The sequence below is a fragment of the Nothobranchius furzeri genome, chromosome 1 (assembly GCF_043380555.1).
Source record: "Nothobranchius furzeri strain GRZ-AD chromosome 1, NfurGRZ-RIMD1, whole genome shotgun sequence".
Classification (NCBI taxonomy): domain Eukaryota; kingdom Metazoa; phylum Chordata; class Actinopteri; order Cyprinodontiformes; family Nothobranchiidae; genus Nothobranchius; species Nothobranchius furzeri.
In genome coordinates this window covers 79923896-79950830 of record NC_091741.1, presented here as the reverse complement: position 1 = coordinate 79950830, position 26935 = coordinate 79923896, and the positions used below count along the sequence as shown (strand labels likewise).

Genomic DNA, 26935 nt, shown 5'->3' with positions numbered 1-26935 from the left:
CAATTTTCAATAAGTTCTATATTGTCCAACACGGATGTTGTTACCATAAGTGAGTAGGATCAGCATCCATCTCCATTCTCTCACTCCATTCGCGTTTATGTGAAAGCAGATTGTTTTAATCTTATTTTTATCTTGGTGCTGTAAATAAACGGTGGTAAAGCATTGTATAACCAACCACCTGTGTGTACACATAAGCAAGCCCCACCGTCTGGCATGTGTTCTAACCTGCAGCAGGTCACTCAGGTAGGTGTTGAAACTTTCAGTCAGGTCATCCAGCAGCTGACTGAACACCAGGTGTGCGCGGGAGGAGAAGGTGTAGCTGTCTGAACATAATGTGCTGATCAGGTGGGTGCAGGCCTGCAGCACAGTGGCCTCCGTGTGCTTCTTCACAATGTCACATATCTGAGCCAGTAGCAGGTCCAGATGCTGACGGGGATGGGGGGGACAGAATATGCACACAGAACACAACTTTCCTGATCTGAAGGTCTGACCTAGTTTTAATTTGTTCTGACAGGTTACAAAGAGCTTTTCAGGTCCAAAAAGCAGAAATGCTAACAAAAAGCACCTCTTTTATAAGATGTATGTCCCACATTTTCTCATGTATTAACAATTAGCATCATATTACAGGAGAATGTAAAATATATTATGTGAAAACAAACATTCAAAACTAGGGCCCGACCGATATATCTGCCGACATTGGGGTCATTAACACTATTGGCTATCAGCCAAAAAGACGGCCGATAAGGCCAATATTGCACTTCCTATCCAGCAGATGGCGCCAGCTTCATGAACTCATGTTGTGTGGCTCCACTCCTTTGAACTTTGAACACAAATTATTGTTTTGAAACTTTTTTAAAATTTATTCTTATTTATGTTTCTTATGTGCAATTATTTCCTGTCCAGGGTGAATGAGTTCACCAAGTTAACTTCCACAGAGTGTTACTTTGTTACAAAGCACACGTATTACGTTTTATTTATTGCTGCAATTTTATTATTTTAATATTCTTATAGGGATCTTCTGTCCCTAAACTTGTGTGTGTTGTTAGATTCCCCAGAGGTAGCCAAGTCAGAAAAAACATTTTGTAACCAGTCGTTTTAGCATAAAGCAATGTAAGGGAAGGCTTGCATTCACCTACATAAAAAAACACTACAATGTACGTGAATGCACTTACATTGTTTTATACTAAACTAAGAAAACCAACTGCTGCCAGATCACATTGGGCTGGTTATAAAATGCTTTTTCTGACTTGTCTAACTCTGGGGAATCTTAACAAGACACAATTTTACTGAGTGGTGGAATATTCCTTTAAGTTAAAATGTATTTGTGGAAACCACAGTTTACAAGAAAAAACTTGAATGTTAGATTTATGCCGTGACTGAGTTTGTGTGTTCTGTTGTTTTTTGAGATCTGCTAAATAAATCTTATTTGCATTACTTGGAAACCCTAGTGAGTTATTGAGACAGTTCTTTGGTGAGTAATAGAGAAACAAGTTTGCATCAAAAAGGCAGAGAAGGAAGGGTTTAAGCTTAAGAAAAATCTTATCTTTTTTTTGTGAGGGAGAATTATCGGCCATTATATCGGCTATCGGCCTTTGTTAAAAGTTTTATATCGGTATCGGTCCCAAAAAAAGCATATCGGTCGGGCCCTATTCAAAACACCAAGTTATTGACTCATCATGCAGGACCTTCCCAACTCTGGTTCTCATACCTTCTCCAGCCACTGAGTGCTGCTGTACATCTCCAGATCAAAGTAAAGAGGAGCTTTGAGCAGAAGGCTCACTTTTCCTTCATCAGCTGAATACTGAAGGTCAGTAAAAGGAGATATGGTCTGTATTAATTTACATGAGAATAAAATGCTGAAAACTTAAATAAGTTTAGCTTTTTACCTTGGAAAGCAGCTGAGGCAGAATGGGGATGAAGTGTGTGGTGATGCGGCTCCGGTCTTGTTCCTGGATCTTCTTTTCTTTTATACTCAGGAGCTGACCCCAGATCAACATTGGTCCACAAACACACAGGGAAGGCAAAAAACAGAAACATAAGGCAAATTGTGCATTTGTGCTAAAAGTATCGACCAATAGAGACCCAACCTACACAGACCATTAAACTTTAAAAAACAACACTTGCACCTTTTTGCTCTGAGACCTTCCAGCAGGCGGGGTGGCCTGAGTTGCCTGTCTGATGGCACACATCATAATATCCAGAAGCACTCCCTCCTCCTCGTAAATCAAACCTGACGTCACAAAAGCAGAAAACAAGAGCAAACTCAAAAGAAAGCAGGACAGATGTGTACAGCGCTAATGTATCATGATGAATTTCTAAGTATTAATCTTAATAGTTTCTGCAGAATCCATCTAGCTCAAACTGCTGCTAATGGTTTTGTCTCAATCTTCCTCACCAGCATCCTGCAGCAGTAAAGCTGTCATCGTCTCCCAGTCTCTTAGCTCAGAGCTTGCCACAGCCCACAGACTGTCCACCAGGTACGCCCCATGCTCGTGGAACTGTTAGAAGATGGTAAAGTTCAGATTTACTAACAAATGTTATAGCTGGGTTTAAAATACACTGATAAGTTTGTTGTTGCAGTGTTATCTCCCACGGATCTTTTTGAGTAAAGCAGCATTACAAGAATGTGTGACCTGAATCTTCAATAAAATACAAAATGAAAAGAATCCATGAGGAAAAACATCAATTTACACTAAACTTCAGTTAAAGCCAGTCTTCAAAATTCAAACAAAGGACTGTTGTGAGAGAAAACATGGAGGCTTGACCTCGCTCTGGATGGAGAAGGAGACGAGGATTTGAAGAAAAGCTGAGTTGTTGCGATGATCCTTCTCCTGGGCATCACTACAGATCACGCTTTTCAGTCTAACACATAAAAACATTTTATGAGTTACAAACAAACAACATGTAGTTGAAAAAATAACATAACTACCATTCAATATAAAGTGAGTTATTTAACATGCAAAAACACCCTCTGCTGCTGAAGGCGACGGATTTGTTTCTTTGCTTTTGTGGAAATCAACATTCATGTTGATGCACGCAATTATAACGATTACTATGATATTGTGTTTAAAACCCTATCGTGTTTTTAATTATTCATTCTGATGGAGCAAATCAAATAGGAACAATGAAACGATTTGTGAAAACTCCTTAAACAAAAACGCTGCAGCTTTAAAAACACCACAAAGATGACAACTCTGCACCTGTGCAGAACGTCTACACACTTGTTACAGAGGAAGGCGCCAGCTGCTGATGCCAGCCCTCGGTGGGAAGCATAAACCAGCGGGTAGATGTGGCCGCACTCCTCCTCCTTCAGGCCTTCTTCTGTGGTTCTGATGGTGACAGCACAAACAAATGGGTCAGCTTCACATGAGGAAAAGCTTTAGTCATCCAACAGATTTCCCTGCAGGTTTTTATAAAGAGCAGCAGAACTACTTTTCCTGAAACCACTCATTTTATATGAAAGCGTATTGTCACTAGTGCGAGGAAAATGCTAGAGCAGCATCTCGTATTAACGAGAACGTTTTTTATAATAATGTGTTTAATAACTCGTAATAGTGAGGAAGGTCGTAACGTAAAAATGTTGTGGTGTTTATTCAGAATGAACGAGGAAGTTATTCCAGTTGTTGATGTTTAACTTGTAGGAAGTGCAGCAGCAGCAGCGCAACAAAAACGAGGTTTAAATCAACAAATTACACTGGCTAGCTCTCTCTTCTGCCAACTCTGCCACACACATCCGTTGCCAAGGCAGCAGACTGACATATTTTAAACAGAACGGTTGTGCTTACGTGTAACAGGTGTGTAACACCAAAACTCCTACAGATTTCCCACAAAGAAAACATGTCTGGTGTAGTGTCAGTACATACTTTTTATGAATTTTATTTAGGGATGTTCCGATGGGGGACATTGAGTCCGAGTGGGCCTTGTTCCACTCTGCGATTGTCGAGGCGGCTTTTGCTAGCTGTGGTCGTAAGGTGGCCGGTGCCAGTCGTGGTGGCAACCCCCGTACCCGCTGGTGGACACCAGAGGTTCGGGGAGCCGTCAGGCTGAAGAAGGAGGCCTACAGGGCGTGGCTGGTCTGTGGGTCTTCGGAGGCAGCAGACAGGTACCGGATAGCCAAGCGGGGTGCAGCAGTGGCAGTTGCCGAGGCAAAATCTCGGGCGTGGGAGGAGTTTGGTGAGGCCATGGAGAAAGACTATCGATCGGCTCCAAAGAGGTTCTGGCAAACTGTCCGGTGCCTCAGGAGAGGAAGACAGCAACTCGCTCACACTGTTTACAGTGGGGATGGGGAGCTGCTGACGTCAACTGAGGCTATAGTCGGACGGTGGAAGGAATACTTCGAGGAGCTCCTCAATCCCACCAATGCGCATTCCGAGGAGGAACCAGAGCTGGGAGGCCTGGGGATGGACTGTCCGATCTCGGGGGCAGAAGTTGCTGAGGTAGTCAAACAACTACACAGCGGCGGAGCCCCGGGGGCGGATGAGGTTCGTCCTGGGTATCTCAAGGCTATGGATGTTGTAGGGCTGTCATGGTTGACACGTCTCTACAACATTGCGTGGTCATCGGGGGCAGTTCCTAGGGAGTGGCAGACCGGGGTGGTGGTCCCCATCTTTAAGAAGGGTGACCTGAGGGTGTGTTCCAACTATAGGGGGATCACACTCCTCAGCCTCCCTGGAAAGGTCTACGCCAAGGTACTGGAGAGGAGGGTCCGATCGATAGTTGAATCTCAGATTGAGGAGGAGCAATGTGGTTTTCGTCCTGGCCGTGGAACTGTGAACCAGCTCTATGCCCTTGCAAGGGTGATGGAGGGGGCATGGGAGTTTGCCCAACCAATCCACATGTGCTTTGTGGATTTGGAGAAGGCTTATGACCGTGTCCCCAGGGGCACCCTGTGGGGGACGCTCCAGGAGTATGGGGTGGGTGGCTTTCTGTTAAGGGCCATTCAGTCCCTTTACCAGAGGAGCGTGAGTTTGGTCCGCATAGCCGGTAGTAAGTCGGACCTGTTCCCAGTGAGGGTTGGACTCCGCCAGGGCTGCCCTTTGTCACCGGTTCTGTTCATCACTTTTATGGACAGAATTTCTAGACGCAGCCGTGGTGTGGAGTGTGTCGAGTTTGGTGGCAGGAGAATCTCGTCTCTGCTTTTTGCGGATGATGTGGTCCTCCTAGCTTCATCCAGCTCTGACCTTCAGCTCTTGCTGGGTAGGTTCGCGGCCGAATGTGAAGCGGCTGGGATGAGGATCAGCACCTCCAAATCTGAGACCATGGTTCTCGACCGGAAAAGGGTGGCTTGCCACCTCCGGGTCGGGGGAGAGGTCCTACCTCAAGTGGAGGAGTTTAAGTATCTCGGGGTCTTGTTCACGAGTGAGGGTAGGAGGGATCGGGAGATCGACAGGCGGATTGGTTCGGCGTCTGCAGTGATGCGGACGCTGAGCCGATCTGTCGTGGGGAAGAGGGAGCTGAGCCAGAAAGCCAGGCTCTCGATTTACTGGTCGATCTACGTCCCAATCCTCACCTATGGTCATGAGCTTTGGGTAATGACCGAAAGAACGAGATCGCGGATACAAGCGGCCGAAATGAGTTTCCTCCGTAGGGTGGCCGGGCTCAGCCTTAAGAGATAGGGTGAGGAGCTCGGACATTCGGGAGGGACTCGGAGTAGAACCGCTGCTCCTCCGGATCGAAAGGAGCCAGTTGAGGTGGTTTGGGCATCTGGTCAGGATGCCTCCTGGACGCCTCCCCGGGGAGGTGCTTCGGGCACGTCCTGCCGGCAGAAGGCCCCCGGGTCGACCCAGGACACGTTGGAGAGGTTACATCTCCAATCTGGTCCGGGAACGCCTTGGGGTCCTGCCGGAGGAGCTGGTGGACAAGGCCGGGGAGAGGACGGCCTGGAGCTCCCTAATTGGGATGCTGCCCCCGCGACCCGGACCCGGATAAGCGGAGGAAGACGAAGACGAAGACGGATGTTCCGATGATGTTTTTTTGGTCATTTGATTTTAGAGCATGTTCATCTTCATGGTTGGACATTGTTTGTGGAGTACCACAGGGGTCTGTGTTGGGTCCAAAATTACTTTTGTTATATATTAATGATTTGAGTAATGTAACAAATACACTGACATTTGTTTTGTTTGCCAATGATACCACTATTTTCTGTGCAGGAAATAATATTAGCGACTTAGAAAGGATTGTCCAAATTGAAATGTGCGCTATTAAAGAGTGGTTTATTGAAAATAAGCTTACTTTAAACATAGCAAAAACAAAATGTATGCTGTTTGGTATGGCTAATAAAACTGATGTTAAGCTGCAAATGGATGTGAAATTGAGCAAGTGACAGAACATAAGTTCCTTGGAATAATAATAGATAATAAAGTTGGAAACCACAAATTAAACATGTATACAGGTCCTTCTCAAAAAATAGCATATTGTGATAAAGTTCATTATTTTCTGTAATGTACTGATAAACATTAGCCTTTCATATATATTAGATTCATTACACACAACTGAAGTAGCTCAAGCCTTTAATTGTTTCTAATATTGATGATTTTGGCGTACAGCTCATGAAAACCCAAAATTCCTAACTCAAAAATTTTGCATATTTCATCCGACCAATAAAAGAAAAGTGTTTTTAATACAAAAAAAGTCAACCTTCAAATAATTATGTTCAATTATGCTCTCAATACTTGGTCGGGAATCCTTTTGCAGAAATGACTGCTTCAATGCGGCGTGGCATGGAGGCAATCTGCCTGTGGCACTGCTGAGGTGTTATGGAGGCCCAGGATGCTTTGATAGCAGCCTTAAGCTCATCCAGAGTGTTGGGTCTTGCGTCTCTGAACTTTCTCTTCACAATATCCCACAGATTCTCTATGGGGTCAGGAGAGGTGGCAGGCCAATTGAGCACAGTAATACCAGGGTCAGTAAACCCTTTACCAGTGGTTTTGGCACTGTGAGCAGGTGCCAGGTTGTGCTGAAAAAGGAAATCTTCATCTCCATAAAGCTTTTCAGCAGATGGAAGCATGAAGTGCTCCAAAATCTCCTGATAGCTAGCAGCATTGACCCTGCCCTTGATAAAACACAGTGGGTCAACACCAGCAGGTGACAGTGCACCCCAGACCATCACTGACTGTGGGTACTTGACACTGGACTTCAGGCACTTTGGTATTTCCCTCTGCCCAGTCTTCCTCCAGACTCTGGCACCTTGATTTCCGAGTGACATGCTAAATTTGCTTTAATCTGAAAAAAGTACTTTGGACCACTGAGCAACAGTCCAGTGCTGCTTCTCTGTAGCCCAGGTCAGGCGCTTCTGCCGCGGTTTCTGGTTCATAACTGGCTTGACCTGGGGAATGCGGCACCTGTAGCCCATTTCCTGCACACACCTGTACACGATGGCTCTGGATGTTTCTACCCCAGACTCAGTCCACTGCTTCCGCAGGTCCCCCAAGGTCTGGACACGGTCCTTCACCACAATCTTCCTCAGGGTTCAGTCACCTCTTCTCGTTGTGCAGCGTTTTCTGCCACACTTCTTCCTTCCCAGACTTCCCACTGAGGTGCCTTGATACAGCACTCTGGGAACAGCCTATTCGTTCAGAAATTTCTTTCTGTGTCTTACCCTCTTGCTTGAGGGTGTCAATGATGGCCTTCTGGACAGCAGTCAGGTCGGCAGTCTTACCCATGATTGTGGTTTTGAGTAATGAACCAGGCTGAGAGTATTTTAAAAGCCTCAGGAATCTTTTGCAGGTGTTTAGAGTTAATTAGTTGATTCAGATGATTAGGTTAATAGCTCGTTTAGAGAACCGTTTCACGATATGCTAATTTTTTGAGATAGGAATTTTGGGTTTTCATGAGCTGTATACCAAAATCATCAATATTAGAAACAATAAAAGGCTTGAACTACTTCAGTTGTGTGTAATGAATCGAATATATATGAAAGTCTAATGTTTTTCAGTACATTACTGACAATAATAAACTATCACAATATGCTAATTTTTTGAGAAGGACCTGTATAATAAGGTTGCGAGAAGCATCTACATTATGAATAAAGCTCGACAGTACTTGAATTATAAATCACTCCATGTCCTTTATTATTCATTTATTTATCCCTATCTTATTTACTGTGTAGAGCAGGGATTCCCTAAGTGTGGTGCGCGCACCCCTGGGGGTGCGAGAGCTGCTGCTAGGGGGTGCGCGAGGTGAAAAGTGTAATGGCTGTGGAGCTCAGAGGAGTCTGTCATATGTCACCATTAGCGTAGCAAGAAACTCATTTGTGGGTGGGCCAAAGAAAAAGTAAGTGGGCCCAATAAACGTAATTGAAAACAAGTATATTTTGCGCGCGCGCGCGCGCGTGTGTGTGTCCTCCGCATGTGCCCTAGCTTCATAATAACAATGCGCCGAGCTTCAGCGCTCTGGCCTGGCGCACGCCGATATGTTCCGTATTTGATCACTTTTAACGATGTTGGAGAAATCTGAAGGTGGTGCCTGCCAGATTGTAATTAACACCCTGTCTCATGCAGGTGTTCTGACATTGTAAACGTCACACAAAGAACATTATGGATGTAACAAAATAAATCAAGACACGATTCCCATCTGAGCATTTTAGCATTATTATATTATTATATTAGCACACTGACTGTGGGACAGCATTCTAAACACGTCAGGCTATTAACAGCGCGCTGAAGATCTGAAGATCAGAGTGCGTCTGTCAGAGGTCAGACGCATTCCAGCGGAAGCACGGCTCACGGGTGCACATGTGAGCACATCTGGGCTGGGCATAAGTAATTTTACAACATTGGTTTAAATAGCGCCAATAACGAGACACAGTGACTGGAGCGGCTCATGGAGCTGTGCCACACACACACACAGATTCAATAAGCACAGGCGCCGCGCCGTTACTGCAGCATTTGTTATTCCAGTCCGTGTGGCAGTGGATCGCAGATTCAGCCACATTTTTTATTTATTCATTCTTCCTGTTTTCTTTTATTCATTTATTGTTTATTTTGTACAAAGCTGAATTGGTTCCCTTTCTAGTTTCTATAGAGGAAAGGTTGATTCCAACAAAAATTTCCACTTCCTGCATCTTTAATCTGCTCTGATTATAAAATGTTTTATTTCATTGGTGACCAATATAAATTCTTGAAATAAACGTAGCCTACTGTTTATAAACCTGTAGTACTGGAAAATCATGTTGCTAACATGATAATCCAAACTCACTAATTCTTTCACTAATCTACCTAGCTATTAGTTATAAATCATCTAGTTAAGGTCTGAAGAGTCTAGGTGTTGTAGATTTGGAGCTCAGTCGAATCTAATTGTTCTCTTTTGTTTTTTGTAATAATTTAATCTCTTGTTCTCGTTAAAAATATGTAAATAAAAAAAGTATTCACATCGACAATCCATCTCTGAGGTGATCCATAAGCAGGGTTGGTACACATAATTTTAACAACTGAATTAGCTCCTGTTTCAAATGTTGATTTGCACAAACCGGATGTTTTAACACACGGAGGCTGCAGTTCTGTAGTGTATGAGCAGAGCGCACCGCGGGAGTGAGCTTGTAATGAGCGTGCACGTTTTGTTGCTTGCGCTGTGGAGCGGTGGAGAAATGGGTTTCAACAACAGAACCAACCAGAATACTGACATAACATCTGTTGAAGTCAGAGAAGGAAGGAGAGGAAGGGAAAGAGGGCAAACAGCAAGAAACATGGAGGGACTGGACTGATAGTAAAGCTTTTGAACTAAACTGCAGTCAAGTGTGGGTGTTTTAACCTCCTCATTAGAAAAACCGTGGGTGTTAAAACATCCACATCCCCATGCTGGTCCAGTCCGCGGACACAAACATATACAGAGAGAGAGTTTACCTTTTTAAAGGGACTTTACAGAGTTTTGAATTTTCATGCTCGCGATTGCCCCCTCAGGCCAAAAGCGTAACGGCAGCTTCAATAGTAGGCTCATGCACGAGGCACTCATGCTGTACGTGCACACTCCTTAACGAAAATAACAGCTGAGACAGAGACAGTCCCGTGTGTGTGTGTGTGTGTGTGTGTGTGTGTGGCCCGGAGGACAGAGGACAGAAGAACACGCAGCTAATTAATTAAATAATTTGGTTCGGTACCTTTCTCTTCAGCACAGCCGACAAATGTGTAAGATGGGTCAGTCTCCCTGCTTGCTCAGATCATTCCCTTCCCTTGCTTGAAAAATTGTTCCAAAATGAAAGCTGAACCCACATCTTTTTTATCTGTGAATTCAATGCCGTTCAGCGAGTCTCAAATAAAAATTTGGTCATCTTACTGTAAAAAAATATACCATTAATGTAAAAAATAAAACTCTAAATAAACTACGTTCACATCCAGAATCGAACCCGGGTCTTCCGCACGAGAGTCCGCCGCCTTACTAGGTGTTCTATAGCACCAGTGACGTCTTTTGTATCTGTAATATTTATATCCTCTAGAAGAAAGTAGCTAAGGGTCCTCAGAAATGTAGCTAGGTTCATCACTAGGAGTTAGGAACAGCGACAAAGTCGCTGAGTTGGCACTACCTCACTCTCTGCTGCTAAAGCTACTGATAGCTATGCCTGAGCGTGAACGCACATGAAGCAGCCTGCTCGACCCGAGCAGCTCTTTTTCTGTGATTTTACAGAAAAACAGGCAATCACAGTAAAAATGCCAGGGCTCATTCTACAGGACCAGGGCATTGCAGGAGAATGTATGAAGAAGAAATGTATTATTTCTATACATGTTTTGGCTGTCAACAGGGTCCGAAATTAACACTCGCCAAATGCGAGCAAATTGCTCCATTTGGCGAGTAAATTTTTGAGCTCTATCTGCCACATAGCGAGTAAATGTTTGCACCAAATTAGTTATGATAATCAGTCATCTTCCATGGATTTCTGTGATACTCCTCCCGCCTGCACGCAACGTACACAAACGTACGCGAAACGTGAGCGCCGCATCCAACGTCATTTCCACCTATCCCATTCAATCAGTTTATCAGGTTAGCGGTTAGCTTCGTGTTAAAACTAGCGGTGAAATGTGGCGGTTTTTAACTGGAGTCAGCCAGCCTTCCAAAAGAAAACTCGTCGAACTGGAAGAAAAACCACCAGGACCTGTGGCAACCAGAAGATTTTGTGAAAAGTGGCGAACTGGAGATGGCGGAGTCGTGAGACAATGGCTACATTATGATGGCCACGTAGCGTTGCTGCCTTTCACAGACACTTTTTCTGCTCGTGCTGCAAACAGGATAGCCGTCTTCTATCAACTGTCCCTCGGCATTCTTCAAATATCCAAAAAATGCCCATACTTCCGACTTTGTCTTCTTTAGGGGATAATAAATGTCCCGAGTGCTGCCGTCTCCTCTGGCCATTATTTATGGTGTCAGAAAAAGGAGGCCAGACTTCATGGACAGAGAAAACAAGGAGTCTGACTAGATTTCAATGAAAGAGTTCATAAAAACATCTCTAAAAATAAATAAATAAATAAATAGTGAAAATGACGAAAGAGTTGTTTTTCTTATTAATTGATGTTTTAATTATTTTGTCACTCTGTTTGGAATCAACATAATATAGAATAACATGCTTTAGGTGGATCTAAATCATTTAGAATTTTGGCCGGTAAAAAATATGCTTGGCCTGTAGATTTTCATCATCTACCGGCTAACTTGGCCGGTGAGTAAAACATTTAATTTCGGACCCTGGCTGTCAAACTTCCATAATGCCCCTTTAAATGTCAGAGCAGCAGCGAGTGGGAACTGGAGGATGTAGCAGGGAGGAGGGGGCAGGGGTGTTACGCTATAAGTTAGGTAAATTGTTTTTCTCCACTTTTCTACGATGACTGGCTGCTGAGTCATGTTGTCAGACATGAGTACCAGACATGCACATTTGCTGCCTACAGAACTCACGTGTCTGCAGCTTTTTGCGTAGTTAGAGGGGTGAGTCGTACCAGCGTAATTAGATGCCAAATTGCGTACTTGCTACACAAAATGTGTACAGGTTGGCAGGTCTGAAGATGTTGGCATTTCACCCTTTAGAGCCATCTCATTTTGATGTGATATTAAAAATCAAGAAAATCTCTCGTTAAAACAAGATTTCTATTCGTAATAAATGTCTCGTTATTATGAAATACTGCTGCTATACATTTTCCCTTGCGCTGAAAGCAATACTCTTCCTTAATTTTACACCCAACAATGTGAGATTTTAAGCAAAACCACAATATCTATTAGGAATCCATAACGATCGTCACTTGCTGGTTGGGTGAGAAAAAAAAAAAAGGATCAGACACTAACACTATTGAGATTCAAGTTAGGGCTGCTCGATTATGGCAAAAATGATAGTCACAATTATTTTGACTGAAATTGAGATCTCGATTATTTAAGACGATTTTAAAAATAATGTTTATTCTATTTATCCGTTTATTTATCGGTCATAAAATTGCTCAGGACACACTCTTCCTTGAACTGTCACCTTATCGTGGAGGAGTTTGAGTGCCCTAATGATCCTAGGAGCTATGTTGTCTGGGGCACTTTGTGCCCCTGGTAGGGTCTCCCATGAAAAATTGGTCTTAGGTGAAGGGTGAGACAAAGAACGGTTCAGAGGATCTTTCATGGATGAACTATCAAGGAGTAGGAGTACCCGGCCTGGAGGGTTACCGGGGTCCTACCCTGGAGCCAGGCCTGGGGTTGGGGCCCGTGAGCGAGCGCCTGGTGGCCGGGCTTTCGCCCATGGGGCCCGGCCGGGCCCAGCTCGAACCGGATACAAGGGCTCATCCAACTGTGGACCCACCTCCCGCAGGAGGAACATGAAGGGTCCGGTGCAGTGTGGATCGGGTGGCAGACCGAGGCGGGAGCCTTGGCGGTCCGATCCCCAGACAAGGAAACTGGTTTTTGGGACATGGAACGTCACCTCGCTGGCGGGGAAGGAGCAGGAGCTTGTGGCAGAGGTTGAGCGGTGCCGGCTAGATATAGTCGGACTCACCTTGACACATAGCATTGGCTCTGGAACCCAAGTCCTTGAGAGGGGTTGGACACTCTCCTTTGCTGGAGTTGCTCCGGGTGAGAGGCGGAGGGCTGGGGTTGGCTTTTTGTTAGCCCCAAGACTCTTTGCCTGTGTGTAGGGGTTTACCCCGGGGGACAAGAGGGTAGCTTCCCTGCACCTTCGGGTCGGGGAACGGGTCGTGACTGTTGTTTGTGCTTATGCCCCAAATATCAGTTCAGAGTACCCACCCTTTTGGGAGTCCCGGGGACAAGTGCTAGACAGTGTAACGGAACGGAATGACTCTTATTTTTCCCTTCTTTGTTCAAGACTAGTCTGCATGAGACGCCATGGTTCTCGACCGGAAAAGGGTGGCTTGCCAACTCCGGGTCGGGGGAGAGGTCCTACCTTAAGTGGAGGAGTTTAAGAATCTTGGGGTCTTGTTCACGAGTGAGGGTAGAAGGGATTGGGAGATCAACAGGCGGATTGGTTCGGCGTCTGCAGTGATGCAGACGCTGAGCCGATCTGTCGTGGTGAAGAGGGAGCTGAGCCAGGAAGCCAGGCTCTTGATTTACCGGTCGATCTACGTCCCAATCCTCACCTATGGTCATGAGCTTTGGGTAATGACCGAAAGAACGAGATCGCAGATACAAGCGGCCGAAAGGAGTTTCCTCCGTAGGGTGGCCGGGCTCAGCCTTAGAGATAGGGTGAGGAGCTCATACATTTGGGAGGGACTCGGAGTAGAACCGCTGCTCCTCCGGATCGAAAGGGTTCAGTTGAGGTGGTTTGGGCATCTGGTTAGGATGCCTCCTGGACGCCTCCCTGGGGAGGTGTTTCGGGCATGTCCTGCTGGCAGGAGGCCCCTGGGTCGACCCAGGACACGTTGAAGAGGTTACATCTCCTATCTGGTCCGGGAACGCCTTGGGGTCTTGCTGGAGGAGGTGGCCGGGGAGAGGGCGGTCTGGAGCTCCCTAGTTGAGATGCTGCTCCCGCGACCCGGATAAGTGGAGGAATACAAAGACGAAGGACACAATCAGGACCAAAATAAATGAGAAAAAGAAACAAAATAATCACAAAAACAACTTCTGATTCCTAGTACAAAAAGGCCAATTGCTCATAGTTTTTGAGGCTGAGATTTCACTTACTTAAGCATGCCCAATACAGACCCAAGCTTACAAATACTGACAGCAAGAATTAAACAGTGCATTTATAGTATAAAATAAACATATGTTTTGGTGACATTAACAAAATGTTGCATTATTATTTAGTCCTGTCCAGTGCTGTAGAGAAGTGAACCAGCAAAGTGTCACTCAGAGAGAAGAATTTATATTTATCAGCATGAGAAAATTAATTATATCTATTTCTAAACTATTTATTTACAGGTCTCATCAGTTAATGTGATTATTGTCCCAGGCAACGATCGGAGGTGTGCTGCAACCCCCCACCCCAACAGGATCTCACAGCAATGTAGGGGAAAGCCGCATGTGAGTGTTTAACACGCCACACGTGCACATTTTACAGTTCTTTAGTGGCTCTGGAGCCTGCAGGTGTGTTACTTATTCTGGATATCCAAAAGGGAGCCGGTTCTGTGAGCCGTTTCTATCTCGAACAACACATCATTCCCTTCACCTAATGTCCGGAAGGACAGTCCGGAGTGCAGGTTGAGTGTTTTGCTAACCTGCAGGAAATGTCGACGACAGTTATCCATAAAGTAGCTAAGGGTTACCAGAAATGCTTCTTTGTTGTTCACTAGGTATTTTTAGGATTTGAAAAGTCAAGAAGAGGGTCGGAAAAGTTGTTAGACATAGCGACAAAGTCACTAAGTTGGCAACACTGTGGGAGGAGCGCTTGATTTGTGACTCGAAGCAGTGAAAGAGGGAGGGGCAAATAATCAGCTCATTTTGTTTTTATATTTGTTCAAAACTCAGATCGTAACTGTGATTAAAATTTGATTAATTGAGCAGCCCTAATTCAAGTACATCTGATCCTATACTGGGTCTATAAATCAGCTTCTCAGTGATGTTGGATTTGCTTCCAAAAGAAAATAAAAATTTAAAGGTATGTGTGACAAAGATTCAGGTTTTCCCTTCAAAACATCTAATTGTAACAACATGTAGTATCAGATAGATCAGTGAAGCTCAGAGTTTAGGTTAAAATATTTAAGGAATGTACCACATTCAGCTATTTTTATCTTTTAAAGCAACATCCCTGAGCTACATGCACAAAGACAGAAGCACAAAGAAACCATGTGGGACAGAGAAAGCTCTCACTGTTGGATCACCAGCAACAGATTGACCACTTCCACTGCCACGTCTGGGTCTTTGTCCAGCACCATGCTGAGAAGCCTTTCCTACACACACGCACGCACGCACGCGCGCGCACACACACACACATGCGTGCACACACACACACACACAAAGATGTCAGTTACATACTGTAACACACAGACTGATTCACAATCATGCCTGCACACTAACTCTCAATGCACAAAAAATAATACACACTGATATGCATAAATGCACCCACACCCACACACACACACACACACACACACACACACACACACACACACACACACACACACACACACACAGCCACTGAATGAGCGGTGAGCCACGGCATAAAAGAGCATTTATCTGCAGCAGCACATGTGGCTTACAAGGGTTTTCATGTATTTGAGAAGGGCTTATTATCCATCAGTAATTGGCAGCAATTAGCACAACCAGGCACACGCTCAGACAAAGGATGGGACCATCACAACAAACAGAAGTGGTGCAAAAGAAAAAAAAATGGAAATTTTGGTGAGGATAGATGCAGACAGGCAACAAAGTAGAAAGAAAACAAAAAGCTGACAGGCAGACAGACAGAGGGAGAAAACAGCATTAATTCAGATACGAGTCCAGTCCAGAGGGAAGCCTCACTTTAAATCTGCTAGTAAAAAGCTCCAGGCGGCCAATGAACTCCTTCTCCTTGTACAGACCCTGCAGTGCACGCACACACTGCAGACGCACTGGACTTTGCTACAAGAAAACAGAAAACAAAGTACAGTAACATGGTTTACACACACACACACACACACACACACACACACACACACACACACACACACACACACACACACACACACACACACACACACACACGTCTGAATGTGTTCAGAGGAGGCTTCTCTCTGTGTGCATGGATTCAAGAGCAGGTCAAAAAGTGAGGTGATTTTTTTCTTTTGTTCTGCTCGTCAGCAAGATTTTACAAAAGAAAAAAAGAACTTCCAGTTTTGTGAAGCTTGGAAGGATTATTAAGTTTATTTAAAAGGAAGGTCAGTACATTTTTTAATGTGGACTAGGATTATTTAAAATTACATCTGCCATTCATTCTGCATCTTGTGCAGAGAAAGAGAAAGTCCGATGAGATGCTACTGATGCAAGCCCGGTGGTACCAAACGATAACCGGTTACTTTTGAAGCTTTTTCTTTTCTTTTGTTTGTGTTTACCTTGTCGTGCAACATCCATCCCAGATATTTAAGGCACCCATCGTTGAGAAAGTCTTCAGGGTCTGATTTCAGCCAAAGGCCCAACTCCTCGATGCACAAGGCCCTGATTTCAGGCAGCCTGTCACGGTAGCGATGCACAAAGACACCGCGGAAGGTGGCGTTCATCATGGAGGCTACCTCCATTCTGTTCTCTTGCAGCTACAACACACACACGGAATGAGATCAACTTAAAGCATCACTAAAGAGTTTTTAACACTTTGAGATAGTGATGCACCAAAAAATTTCAGCTGTAAATGACCCAAAAGTGCATTTTTGGGCACAAATCGTACATTAATTCTGATTTCAAAAGTATATTTTTCCCCCTTTTAGTAATGCTGTTTTATTACAATCGCTGGAATTTTTATATCAATTATGTGACACACTTTTTACTTTCAGTTTCACATCCATCGTGCCTGCCCGACTTTTTTTATTCTTCTTTTACGATCCTGCGACGACTTGGCTGGCCCAGTCCACTGACACACACACACACACACACACAGTGAGAAAGAGTATACCTTTTTAAATGCCAGAATAGCAGCGGGTGGGAACCGGAGGACGGAGAGAGAGGCAGCGAACAGGACGTAGGATGGAGCAGGGAAGGGGGCAGGGGTACGCTATAGGTTAGGCAGAATTGTTTTTCTTTGCTTTTCTAAGATGATTGGCTTAAACTTCTTCACCACGCTGCTGAGTCGTGTTGCCAGACATGAGTACCAGATGTGCACATTTGCTACAGAACTCAGGTGTCTGCAGAGGGGTGAGTCGTACCAACGTAATTAGATGCCAAATTGCGTACTTGCTACGTAAAATGCATACAGGTTGGCAGGTCTGCATGAGTGGGTAGACTTGGGCAATATCCAAATTTTAAAACCGCCTAGCTTCCTCTACATTTTACCAAGGTGTACGGTATTACCGGGACTACTTTAAATATGACGACGTAAGCCTAAAGTGGAATTACCAAGCTGTTGGTTTGGACCTTCACCGTTCAGAAACTGAATAGCAAACACCATTATAAAACAATAACAACATAACACACATAATATAAAGATTTTTCAAAAAAATAAAAATAAAACACATCTCATAAAAATATGTTTGGCCTGAAAAAAACAGCATGTTTACCGTTCCTGGCTTCAACCTCCCGACTGCTGAAAGCTCGCTTTGATAAGCTTGTGGCAGACACCCGGTTACTTTAGAGCTAGTCGCGACATCTGGAGAGGGCTGGCAGCTTATTTTCCACCAGAAAAGTGCATTGTTGTCTTTTTTAATGACAGACTCCAGACAACAAGCTACTATTTCCAACAGGGCATGCATCTTTCACTGTCATCATTTGTTTGCACAAATTACCTCACCAGTGTTTACCGGCTCTCCTTTAAAGTTTGCTTCGAACCCCAAATACTCCCAAACTGCAGAAGTTGTGTTTTATTTCGCCACCAAGTCAGCTGGTGCGTAAGCTGCCATTTTTTCTTTTCGCTTTTCTCTGTGCTGTTACAGGATGAAATTGCATTCATACACTTTATGGAATATCTCTAAAAATTGGAAAAAACATTTTAAACAATTTAAGTAAAGCTGAAAATTCAACCACGCATCTGTTTAATACCTTAATACAGCCCAAACCAATGAGTGGCGTTAAGTGAAATATTTTTGAGTTTTTGTCTATAAAGGGCATTGTTATGTCAGTGCTAAATAAATATTTTCATGGTTTAGTAATTGACTTATTGCAATGCTTTCATTTTCATGAGTTTATTACACCTCATTTCAGTGTTTCGGCCTCGGTTTCCTCATTTTTGGTTTCCTCCAAGATTTTATTTTGGTGCATTCCTACTTTGAGCTATTGCTTTCAAACTGGTTCCAGTGATTCTTGAGCCAGAAACTTGAGCAACCTTGGACATCGCTCTGTTGCCTTCTGCTGACCACACACCGCACAATAGTTTCCTTAACTACAGCATTAGCCATTTACTCTGCCAATGGTTAATAAGTCGCCTTTTTTGGCAACACGGCAGAGTTTGGAAGTAAAATTAAGAGTAATCTCTTTGTAGGCAAAGCAAAGAGCTAAAACCAGAATGAACATTGGCACAGCTTACACTCGTTTGAAATCATGGACTGATGGTGACCTGGCTTTGTTGCTACTGGACTTATAAGTAATTATAGCTTTTGTTCAACGGTGTGGCACTTTTTTACTTTATAGTAGTAATTAGGGTTGGGCATCGTTTGATTTTGAACGATTCAGATTCCAATTCCTCATTTCGATTCTGGTTCCTATTGATTCCCGATTCCGATTCTTTCAAGACATGACATGTTTTACATGATCCAGCAAACCACAGGTCCTACTTGATGAAATAATCTTAACTTCAACATGAATTTTAATTCTATGAACAACAACATCACCTTCATTTAGACAAAAACATGTTCAGGAGAAAAAAATAAAAAGACTTGCAGCACAACCAGTGTGTTTGTTTCTGACTACAACCAAAGTCTGGAAGAAACCTCTGGGATGAGAGGCTAAATGTCTCCAACATATCCAGAAACGTCCAGCTGTTTTCAGCTAAAACTCTCAGGATGATCATGTCCAGGATGACTGAGAACTACACCTCCATGCTGCAGCAGCATTCAGTCAGAACAGAAAGTGAAACTTAAATGTAGCTGCTGTCAGTAACCATCTAACAGATTTTAAACATTTAATCTCAACAGAAATAGTTCAGATAGGGAATTAAAATGTTCACAACTTTGTGTGTGATTTATTATTATTATTATTATTATTTATTGTGGCAGAAGCTGGTGTGGTCCACCACAGAGAAAGCTGCTCTAGCATGATGACTTTAATTATTCTACAGGTTATTGTTCAGCCTTCTGATGCTCACACACACACACACACACACACACACACACACACACACACACACACACACACACACACACACACACACACACACACACACACACACACACACACACACACACACGAGTGTTGGTGAGCGGCTGCGTCTGACTGCTGACGCTCTGTGTTTTTATTTCCGCAGTGAGACAAACTCACTTCACACTAGGGCTGTAGCGAAGCCTCGACGAAGTCGACGGCTCGATTCTAAAAATTTGTCGACGTCAGATCCGGAAGTCGACGCACCGCGCCCACTTGTTGCATCCCCAGGAGTTTGTAAATAGAGGAGAAATCTGCCTGTTTTTCCTCTAGTTCGCCCTCTTCTCCGCCTTCACTAACATCTCCGCCAAATACCGAAGACCCGGAGCAACGTCCGTCCACTACTAGATTATTTTCCTGTTTTGCCCCTTCGTCTCCCGGCAACGGACAACAACTTCCGGGGTCAGATGTGCGCTGCTCCGTCTCTGTCGCAGATGTAGAAAATCACCGGGAGCGCTTCTCCCTTCATTAAGGAGCTTCTTTCAGACATGAGGAGAGCTGTTTTGGTGGTAGCAGTCTCTCCTCCGTGCTGGTCTGTTTGCTGCTGGGTGTTTTTGGTTTATTTAAACTTGGTAACTTGAACTTAATGTTGGTAAAGCTACTGTTAGCATCTTCGCTAACAGCTTCTTGCGTTGGGATAAGCTGTTACGTTTTGGTTTAGAGTTCATCTTTTTTGTGGTGTAGATCTCCCTTTTATTACATTTAGAGTGTTGTGGGTTTTCGGTTTAGTTTAAAATGTAAGACCACTCGCCTCACGCACATAAGTGACCAAAACAAAGCAGCATGGAGACACTCCATCTTCTACCACCTCTCAGGCAGCAGCCTGCACTCCCAGGTTCTACACGTCACCAGAAAACCAACACAATAAACGCAGTGTTATACAAAATGGAAGGCCTGTAGTGTTTATTCTCTTACAGTAAGAATTTATCAATTTTTTTGAGGAATTTATTTGAGATTTTCTGGTTTTTGTTAATTGTGCAATAGAAAAATAATCATTAGATTAATTTTCTAAATAGTCATTAGAATAGTCGACTATTCGATAAAATAATCGTCAGAATAATCGTTTTAAAAATAATTGTTTACCCCCAGCCCTACTTCACACTGTCAAGTTTATTCTTTAAAGCTTCTGTTAAATTAGAGATGAGGAAAATAATCAAATAATCGATGCATTAGGATGCGGACATAAACGATTCTGCATCGTAGAAGAGTAGCCATAATCGATTATAGTGGAATGTAGTTATGTTTTAACAGCGGCACCAGCGCAGCATCCAAAGCTGTCAGAGTGAGCCTCCTCCACAATTACAAAGTGGTTCCGACGTAATGTAGTACTGCAGGGCTGAGCGCTAGAGTTGTAACCTGAGACCGAACCGGAACCGAATCAGCGCGACCGGTTGAGGGGTTGAGGGGGCGGGGTCAACGACGGCGGCTGCAGCGAGATCGTCTGTCTCTTTTATTTAGGGACACGGAGAAGTTAAAAGGAGAGAGAAATAGAAGACAGAAGTTCTTGTTCCACTTTATTCTTTTGTTTCATGATGATAAACTGATGTTAAATTCAATTTTTAAAAAAATGGGAAGCTTTGGTTCATTTTAGGTTACAGGAGACTTGTCTCCTATCTGCTCCTCCAGAGACAGCATGGACATGAGGGTTACATGGTGAGGGCGACACAGGACAGGTTAGTGGAAAGGTTTGTAGTTAGCTGGTTAGTGAAAGAGATCCATCAGCTGAGTAATTTAATCCTAATCCAGCCCACAGCCTTCTGCTGGTGTTATCAGAAAGAATAAAAACACGCATCTTAAATATTATTGGAAGTGTAGAATTTGTGTTATGTTTTATTATTTTCTGCATCAAACAGAACTTGATTCATTCTCCAACATTTCAGAAATGAACCACTGGGTTCAAATAAAATAAACTAAGTCAAACATTTCATTTAGTGTTATTTCTGACACCCTTGAACTGTGGCATAAACATCTGACTCTAAAGCTGCTCACAGACATTAAACACTCATATGAACACATTATGTAATTTATTATTACATTATGTGTCCTGTAGGTTTTCAGTACTTTTTTAGATTTTGTGAGTTTTTGGAAAGCATGTTTTTCTCAGCCTGAGGCGTGGTGTTGAACGAGGAAACAGACGTTTTACTTTGTTAAATCTTCTTAAATGTTTAAAATGTTTTGTCCTAACCTGTTGTGAATGGAGAGCTTTTGAGGGATGGCAGGTTGTGTCAATTACGTTTTTGATAAAAAATAAATAAATAAATAAAAAGCAGTTATCTGACATCTTCTATTTATTGATGAAGACAAATCAATATGAAATAATCGTGATGCATCAGGATATCGAATCGAATTGAATCGTTGACCCAATAATCGTAATCGAATCGAATCGGGAGACAAGTGAAGATTCACACCTGTATATGAAACCCACTGTGTTGACGTATTTTAACACGTTTCCTCTAAGCCGCATTTTTTGGAGTTAAAGTTAACATTACGGAGTAAAAGTCCGGCAGACGCTCTTGTTTATATTTGGCTGCTGCGCGCCAGGTGGGGGAGGGGGGACTCGGTGCTGCACACAGACAGCTGGTGTGATCAGCTCTGAAAAGTGTTGATCACAATTTACAGATCACGTTGATTTTTCACAGAGATCGGCCACGGACTCTTCTGTCAGCATTCTAGGAATCAAAATAAAAAACGTTGAATGATTCCGGGAAAAACTACCAGCTGGAGCCGGTTATAATCGACGCTCGATACCCAACCCTAGTAGTAATGCACAATATAATTGGTATACGGTTGGTATATAAATTTAGCCACCGGTGGCAATGCTGACTCTCCCATCCAACCGCCACTGTGTAAAAAATTTATCAAGCTGCTTCACCTTTGGATGAATGTAGCAGCAGAAGCTGAATGCCCATTTCACTGTGTATGCTAAAAAACTTTAGGTGGTCACAATTTGGATAAAACTAGCCAGAACCTGGATTCATGTGAAGTGAACATATCTGAGCAGGTCGGTGTCTGTGAGGCTGCGTGCATCACCTCACTGACGGTATCCTTCAGTTGCTGCAGTCTGTCAGAGCTTCTGTCACTCGGACTTTTGCTGTTCTCCATGTCATATCGTCGCTGGGTGGTCTGCAGCTGAACCAACACTGTCACAGCTACTCCCACCAACCCTGTCATCAGCTTCATGGCTAGTAGAAAAAAATACAGAACATAATAATGTCTGTCAGAAAGACATGAACTCAAAACGCGGCAGTCATTTAATCATACCAGATTAAATCATACAATTAATGAAAAAAAAAGGTGATATTTTCTAAAAAGCAATATTTTAAACACTTGCTTTGAATTTACTTAACTGGACTAAAAAAAGCAAAAGAAACACCTGAACTTATTAGCTTGGATTTGTGTGCTCTGTAGTGTGTTTACCCAGCAAGGTACTGGTGTGTCTGAAGGCTCTGACTTGAGAGTCAGACAGGCCAGTGAGCAGAGCCAGAAGGGAGGGGAAGAGGTACTCATCATAAATAAGACTATTGCTGCAGGAGCGCACCAGAACCCGAGCAAATTCAGACAGACCAGCTTTGAATCGCTTTAGCTGAGGACCTGGAGTGGTCAGAGGGTAGGTTACCGATTCCTGACAGAAGAAACAAACAAATAAGCAAAAACAATAAAGAGCGGACAAAGAAGGTGTCTTTAATATCCTTTGTTAAGCCTGGTGTGCTAACATGGGGACAGAAGGTTGTGTTTTTATTCTGCTAATGACAAAAACAAAGTGATTAACTCATTAATGTGTTCATTTATAAACATTAGATTGTAATTAGCCTGTTCCATCATGCTGCGCCCCATCCTTCAGATCATAATCTCTAGAGACACAGAGATTATTAGTTTCTAAACTAATTCCAGACGGATTAATTCTAGACAGAAGCAATTATGATTAATACTTCCACCACTATAAGGATATTTAGTTTTAGTCTTCTTTCCACAAATCTACATTCTGCATGAACAACACTTCTCACTGTTTCACCTCATCAAACTCTTTGGTGAGTGTGCCGATAATCTCAGCATTCTGCATGCTGTCGAGCATCTCTCTGGTCACCACGCCTAAAGCAAAAATACACAACGTTCATGGGGGAAAAAAACAGAACTAAAGACATTTTTTTATAGTCCATTACTTAAGCATCACTTTGTGAACTGAGAGGATTAACATAACACATGGATCAATACTGCTGAGTTGAGGATGGAAAGATCCCCCCCCCCCACACACACACCAGCTAACACCCATCTCCTGGCCTCCTTCTTAACCTCTGACCTCTGCATCCGCAGGATTGAACAATGAAGTTGATGAGCACCAGCAACCCCGCCTCTCGGCTCCGTTTGTAGCTGTCCAGCCACTCGTCGACCACCGTCTGCAGAGTGACGAGGAGAAAGCAGCCAATCAGAATGTTGCATGCAGATCAAAGAGCAAACAGACGGAATTAAAATACACCAACAATATTGATTGCAGCTTTAGCTGCTCTATTTATCTCTGGAAACCTGACTTCCTTCGTCATCCTTCTGCATTTTATTGATCTGTGCATACAAGTTTGTAAAACAGCTCACTACATGTGTGTTCATTTGCTATGTAGCCTCTCCTTTCTGTCTTTTATCCAGATAAAACCGACCACAACACAAAACTCTGAATGAATGAGTTCCATCAATCATTAACTGTGTTTTGATCCAATGAGATTGCCCCTTCCTCTTTGCCTATCAAAAGTAATTATGTTGAACCACATCAATCAGCCACTGACAGCACATAAAATCTCTCTCATTGTCAGTTTGCTTCACCTCTCATTAGACATGCCTACATTGGTTCCTCCCTCCTGTGATGTGGTTATCTCTATTGTTGCCTCCCCCTCCCCTCTGTGCTCTTTGATTAGGGTTTACTCACCACCATGGCACTTTTTCCGGAGCAGACGGCATCATAAATGTCCTTTGCACCAACTTCCGGGCTTTCCCCATTCCCATTCCTCACAGGTCTGCTAGGAGAGACCCATCTGGATGTCCCCTGAGAGAAAGCTTGCTGCTGCTGGGAGGGCACTGATGGGCTTGAGATGGGGCTGCTGTTGGGGCTAGATGTCACTCTTAATCCAGCATTATTCTTTGGTCTCTTAGGTGGCTTGACATGAAAAAGAATTATTTAGGGATTGGTAGATAATTGTAACCAGTGGATGGTAGGCTCTTGTTAGTGGATCTTTTGAGGTGTTGCAGGTTTTTTTTTTGTGATTTAGATTTTTTATGGTAATTTCTAAATGATGCTGTACTATTCAGTGAAATAAAAACATCAAATCTTAAAACCACAGTCACTGTTTACCCACTAGGTTGATGAATAAAATCTGAAAGGTGAAATTTTTTTGAGAATTTACCTGAGGCCCAGTTCCAGCCTGCTTTCTTCGCTTTGTGGTTTTCACCTCAGGCTCATACAAACTTCCAAAATCTGAAGAGTCGTCTTTGAGACTGATAATCAAAAACTAACTTAGGACAAGTATCAGTGCAAATAATTTTACACATAACAGGAATTGATCATCAGAAGCTGTGTATGCTAAAATAATAAATTTACCAACTATACTTCCAGTTTTCTAACATTCTCACTGTATTTCTAACATTTGGAAAAGTACTCAAGTGTTTAGCAAACTCATCGACACTACAAACTAAATTTACATATTTCCAAAATTTGATTTGTAAAGAAAAATAACATTAAATTTCCTATTTTTAAAAACACATATTTTGTTTTTTGCACGATCATCTACACGATCTAAAAAATGAATGAACTTATTCCAAATACCGTTGTAACTTTGCTACATGAATATTCAGTTAACTACAAATTGAGAAAACATTGATGGCTGACTTTACCTGTCTGAATCTATGCTTTCACTTTCCATTTTGGTCCAGAGAGGCCTCCAAAAAAGCCAATTTCGATCAAACGTTAGCTCACTGACCTTTGGCTTTGTCCACTAAAGAAACAATGGGAGAATTAGGATAATATTATTAATATGCTTACCACAGCAAATCATTTCTTCGAGTAACTAACTATTCATATTAATACGTTAGTTGCAAAAACGTTAATTTTTCCCCCCAAGTCTAGTCAAGTTGTGAAGCTAAATAACTCACTGTCTCAGCTAGCAACAAACTTGGCTTGACAGCTGCAAGAACGTGTTAGCAAATACAATTCACCAGATACTTGTTATCAAATCTAAAATATTTAAAAGCGCAACAAGTAAAACCAATAACCAACAATATTTAGCAATCATTTTACTACCTTATTGGATGAGATATGATCTTATTATTGTAGGCAAGTGTTTCTTCTCTGCCTCCCGCCTGCAAGTTAATGAGCGCGAATGTATTTCCGTCCTGGATTGGATAGCACCTGCTCGAGCTAAAAGCTGATTGGTTCTTTCATAAAGCCACTTCATAACTATTGGTCATTTTTATTGTCATTTAATTCAACTTCACAAATCCAACTCTTGTGTATTTTCTTTGAGTTGCTACTGTCGTATAGTTTTGTTTATACTTTTGGCTTTTCTGCACAGTTTTGGAACCTTGAGAAGTGCCTTTCAGTAGCTCCACGCCCCTTTGCTCCCCGTCCGAGGCTTCTCCTTTGGTGTATCTTTACATGGGCCCATTGTTGTGGGCTTTCGCTGCTGGTGTCAAGGTAACAGGTTGAACCTCAGCTTCCGCTCCAGCCTTTCAAAATAATATTTTATGTGAATGGACTTAATATGACAATTGAAGGTTTCAGCTATCAGCAAACATCAATTTCAACTTAGATACACAGATTAAAATGTTACTATATTTATTTAGACTTTGAATTAATAGATTTGAATTATACTTGTCTATTTCAGAATTTGACAGACTGTGTTGGTTGCATGTTGGAACTATGGAACACATTAAATGAAGCATTTGTTTACCAATAGGTCTGTTTTTACATCTTAGGACATTCATTCTTTGTTGGTTAAATTGCTTAAAACGTGGGACTGGGAGGGGAAAAAATCAAGGTGTTGCTAAAATAATGAGGTGGACTTTCTGAACAGTAACAGACAAACAATTTTATTCACATTTCATTTACACTTGACTTTTTAAAATAATATATACCATATTGTCCATGTTCTCCGTATGGAACATTTGTGGTTTCAAATATCTCCCACCATTGTACTACTGAACCACTTATTTTGTCCTGTGAGAGGGGATACAACATTTGTATGAATGGGGTTAACCCAATGGGTCAATAACCAAAAAAAGCACTTTATTGAAGAAAATAAATAAGTGCTAAAATATTTTATTAAGCAACGTTTCTCTTGAAATGTGCTATTTATCTTTCATAAAATAATGTAAGCTATTATTTTCTTCAGGATTTTAATAATATTTTACCATAATATCTTTGTGATTAACCATCCTCTATAGTGGACAAGTGTGATCAATCACTCAATTTTATTTGTAGTACACAAATAATGAAAGTGATTTGCAGCAAGAAATGTACAAAAAAGGACTGGTGTTATTTTTGTAGGAAACTCAGCCAAATTTTGTTCACTCA

The 26935-nt window shown here is 42.7% G+C and overlaps 1 protein-coding gene across 1 annotated transcript in view; it reads right to left on the bottom strand.

The window, feature by feature from the left end:
* The window catches only part of LOC107379349 (cohesin subunit SA-1), a 48735-nt gene extending 22739 nt beyond the window's left edge, over positions 1 to 25996 (bottom strand). The window contains exons 1-18 of the mRNA XM_015950067.3: positions 25664 to 25996; positions 25258 to 25358; positions 24771 to 24861; positions 24296 to 24523; positions 23678 to 23774; positions 23393 to 23469; positions 22798 to 23002; positions 22411 to 22562; positions 16434 to 16631; positions 15865 to 15963; positions 15214 to 15293; positions 3222 to 3329; positions 2766 to 2862; positions 2396 to 2498; positions 2127 to 2230; positions 1887 to 1979; positions 1709 to 1801; positions 226 to 426 (exon numbers count right to left, since the gene is read on the bottom strand). Of these exons, the coding sequence (XP_015805553.1) occupies positions 226 to 426; positions 1709 to 1801; positions 1887 to 1979; positions 2127 to 2230; positions 2396 to 2498; positions 2766 to 2862; positions 3222 to 3329; positions 15214 to 15293; positions 15865 to 15963; positions 16434 to 16631; positions 22411 to 22562; positions 22798 to 23002; positions 23393 to 23469; positions 23678 to 23774; positions 24296 to 24523; positions 24771 to 24861; positions 25258 to 25286 (2055 nt within the window). The 5' untranslated portion in view covers positions 25287 to 25358; positions 25664 to 25996. The remainder of the gene's footprint in view (positions 1 to 225; positions 427 to 1708; positions 1802 to 1886; positions 1980 to 2126; positions 2231 to 2395; positions 2499 to 2765; positions 2863 to 3221; positions 3330 to 15213; positions 15294 to 15864; positions 15964 to 16433; positions 16632 to 22410; positions 22563 to 22797; positions 23003 to 23392; positions 23470 to 23677; positions 23775 to 24295; positions 24524 to 24770; positions 24862 to 25257; positions 25359 to 25663) is intronic.
* Between the last annotated feature and the right edge of the window lie 939 nt (positions 25997 to 26935).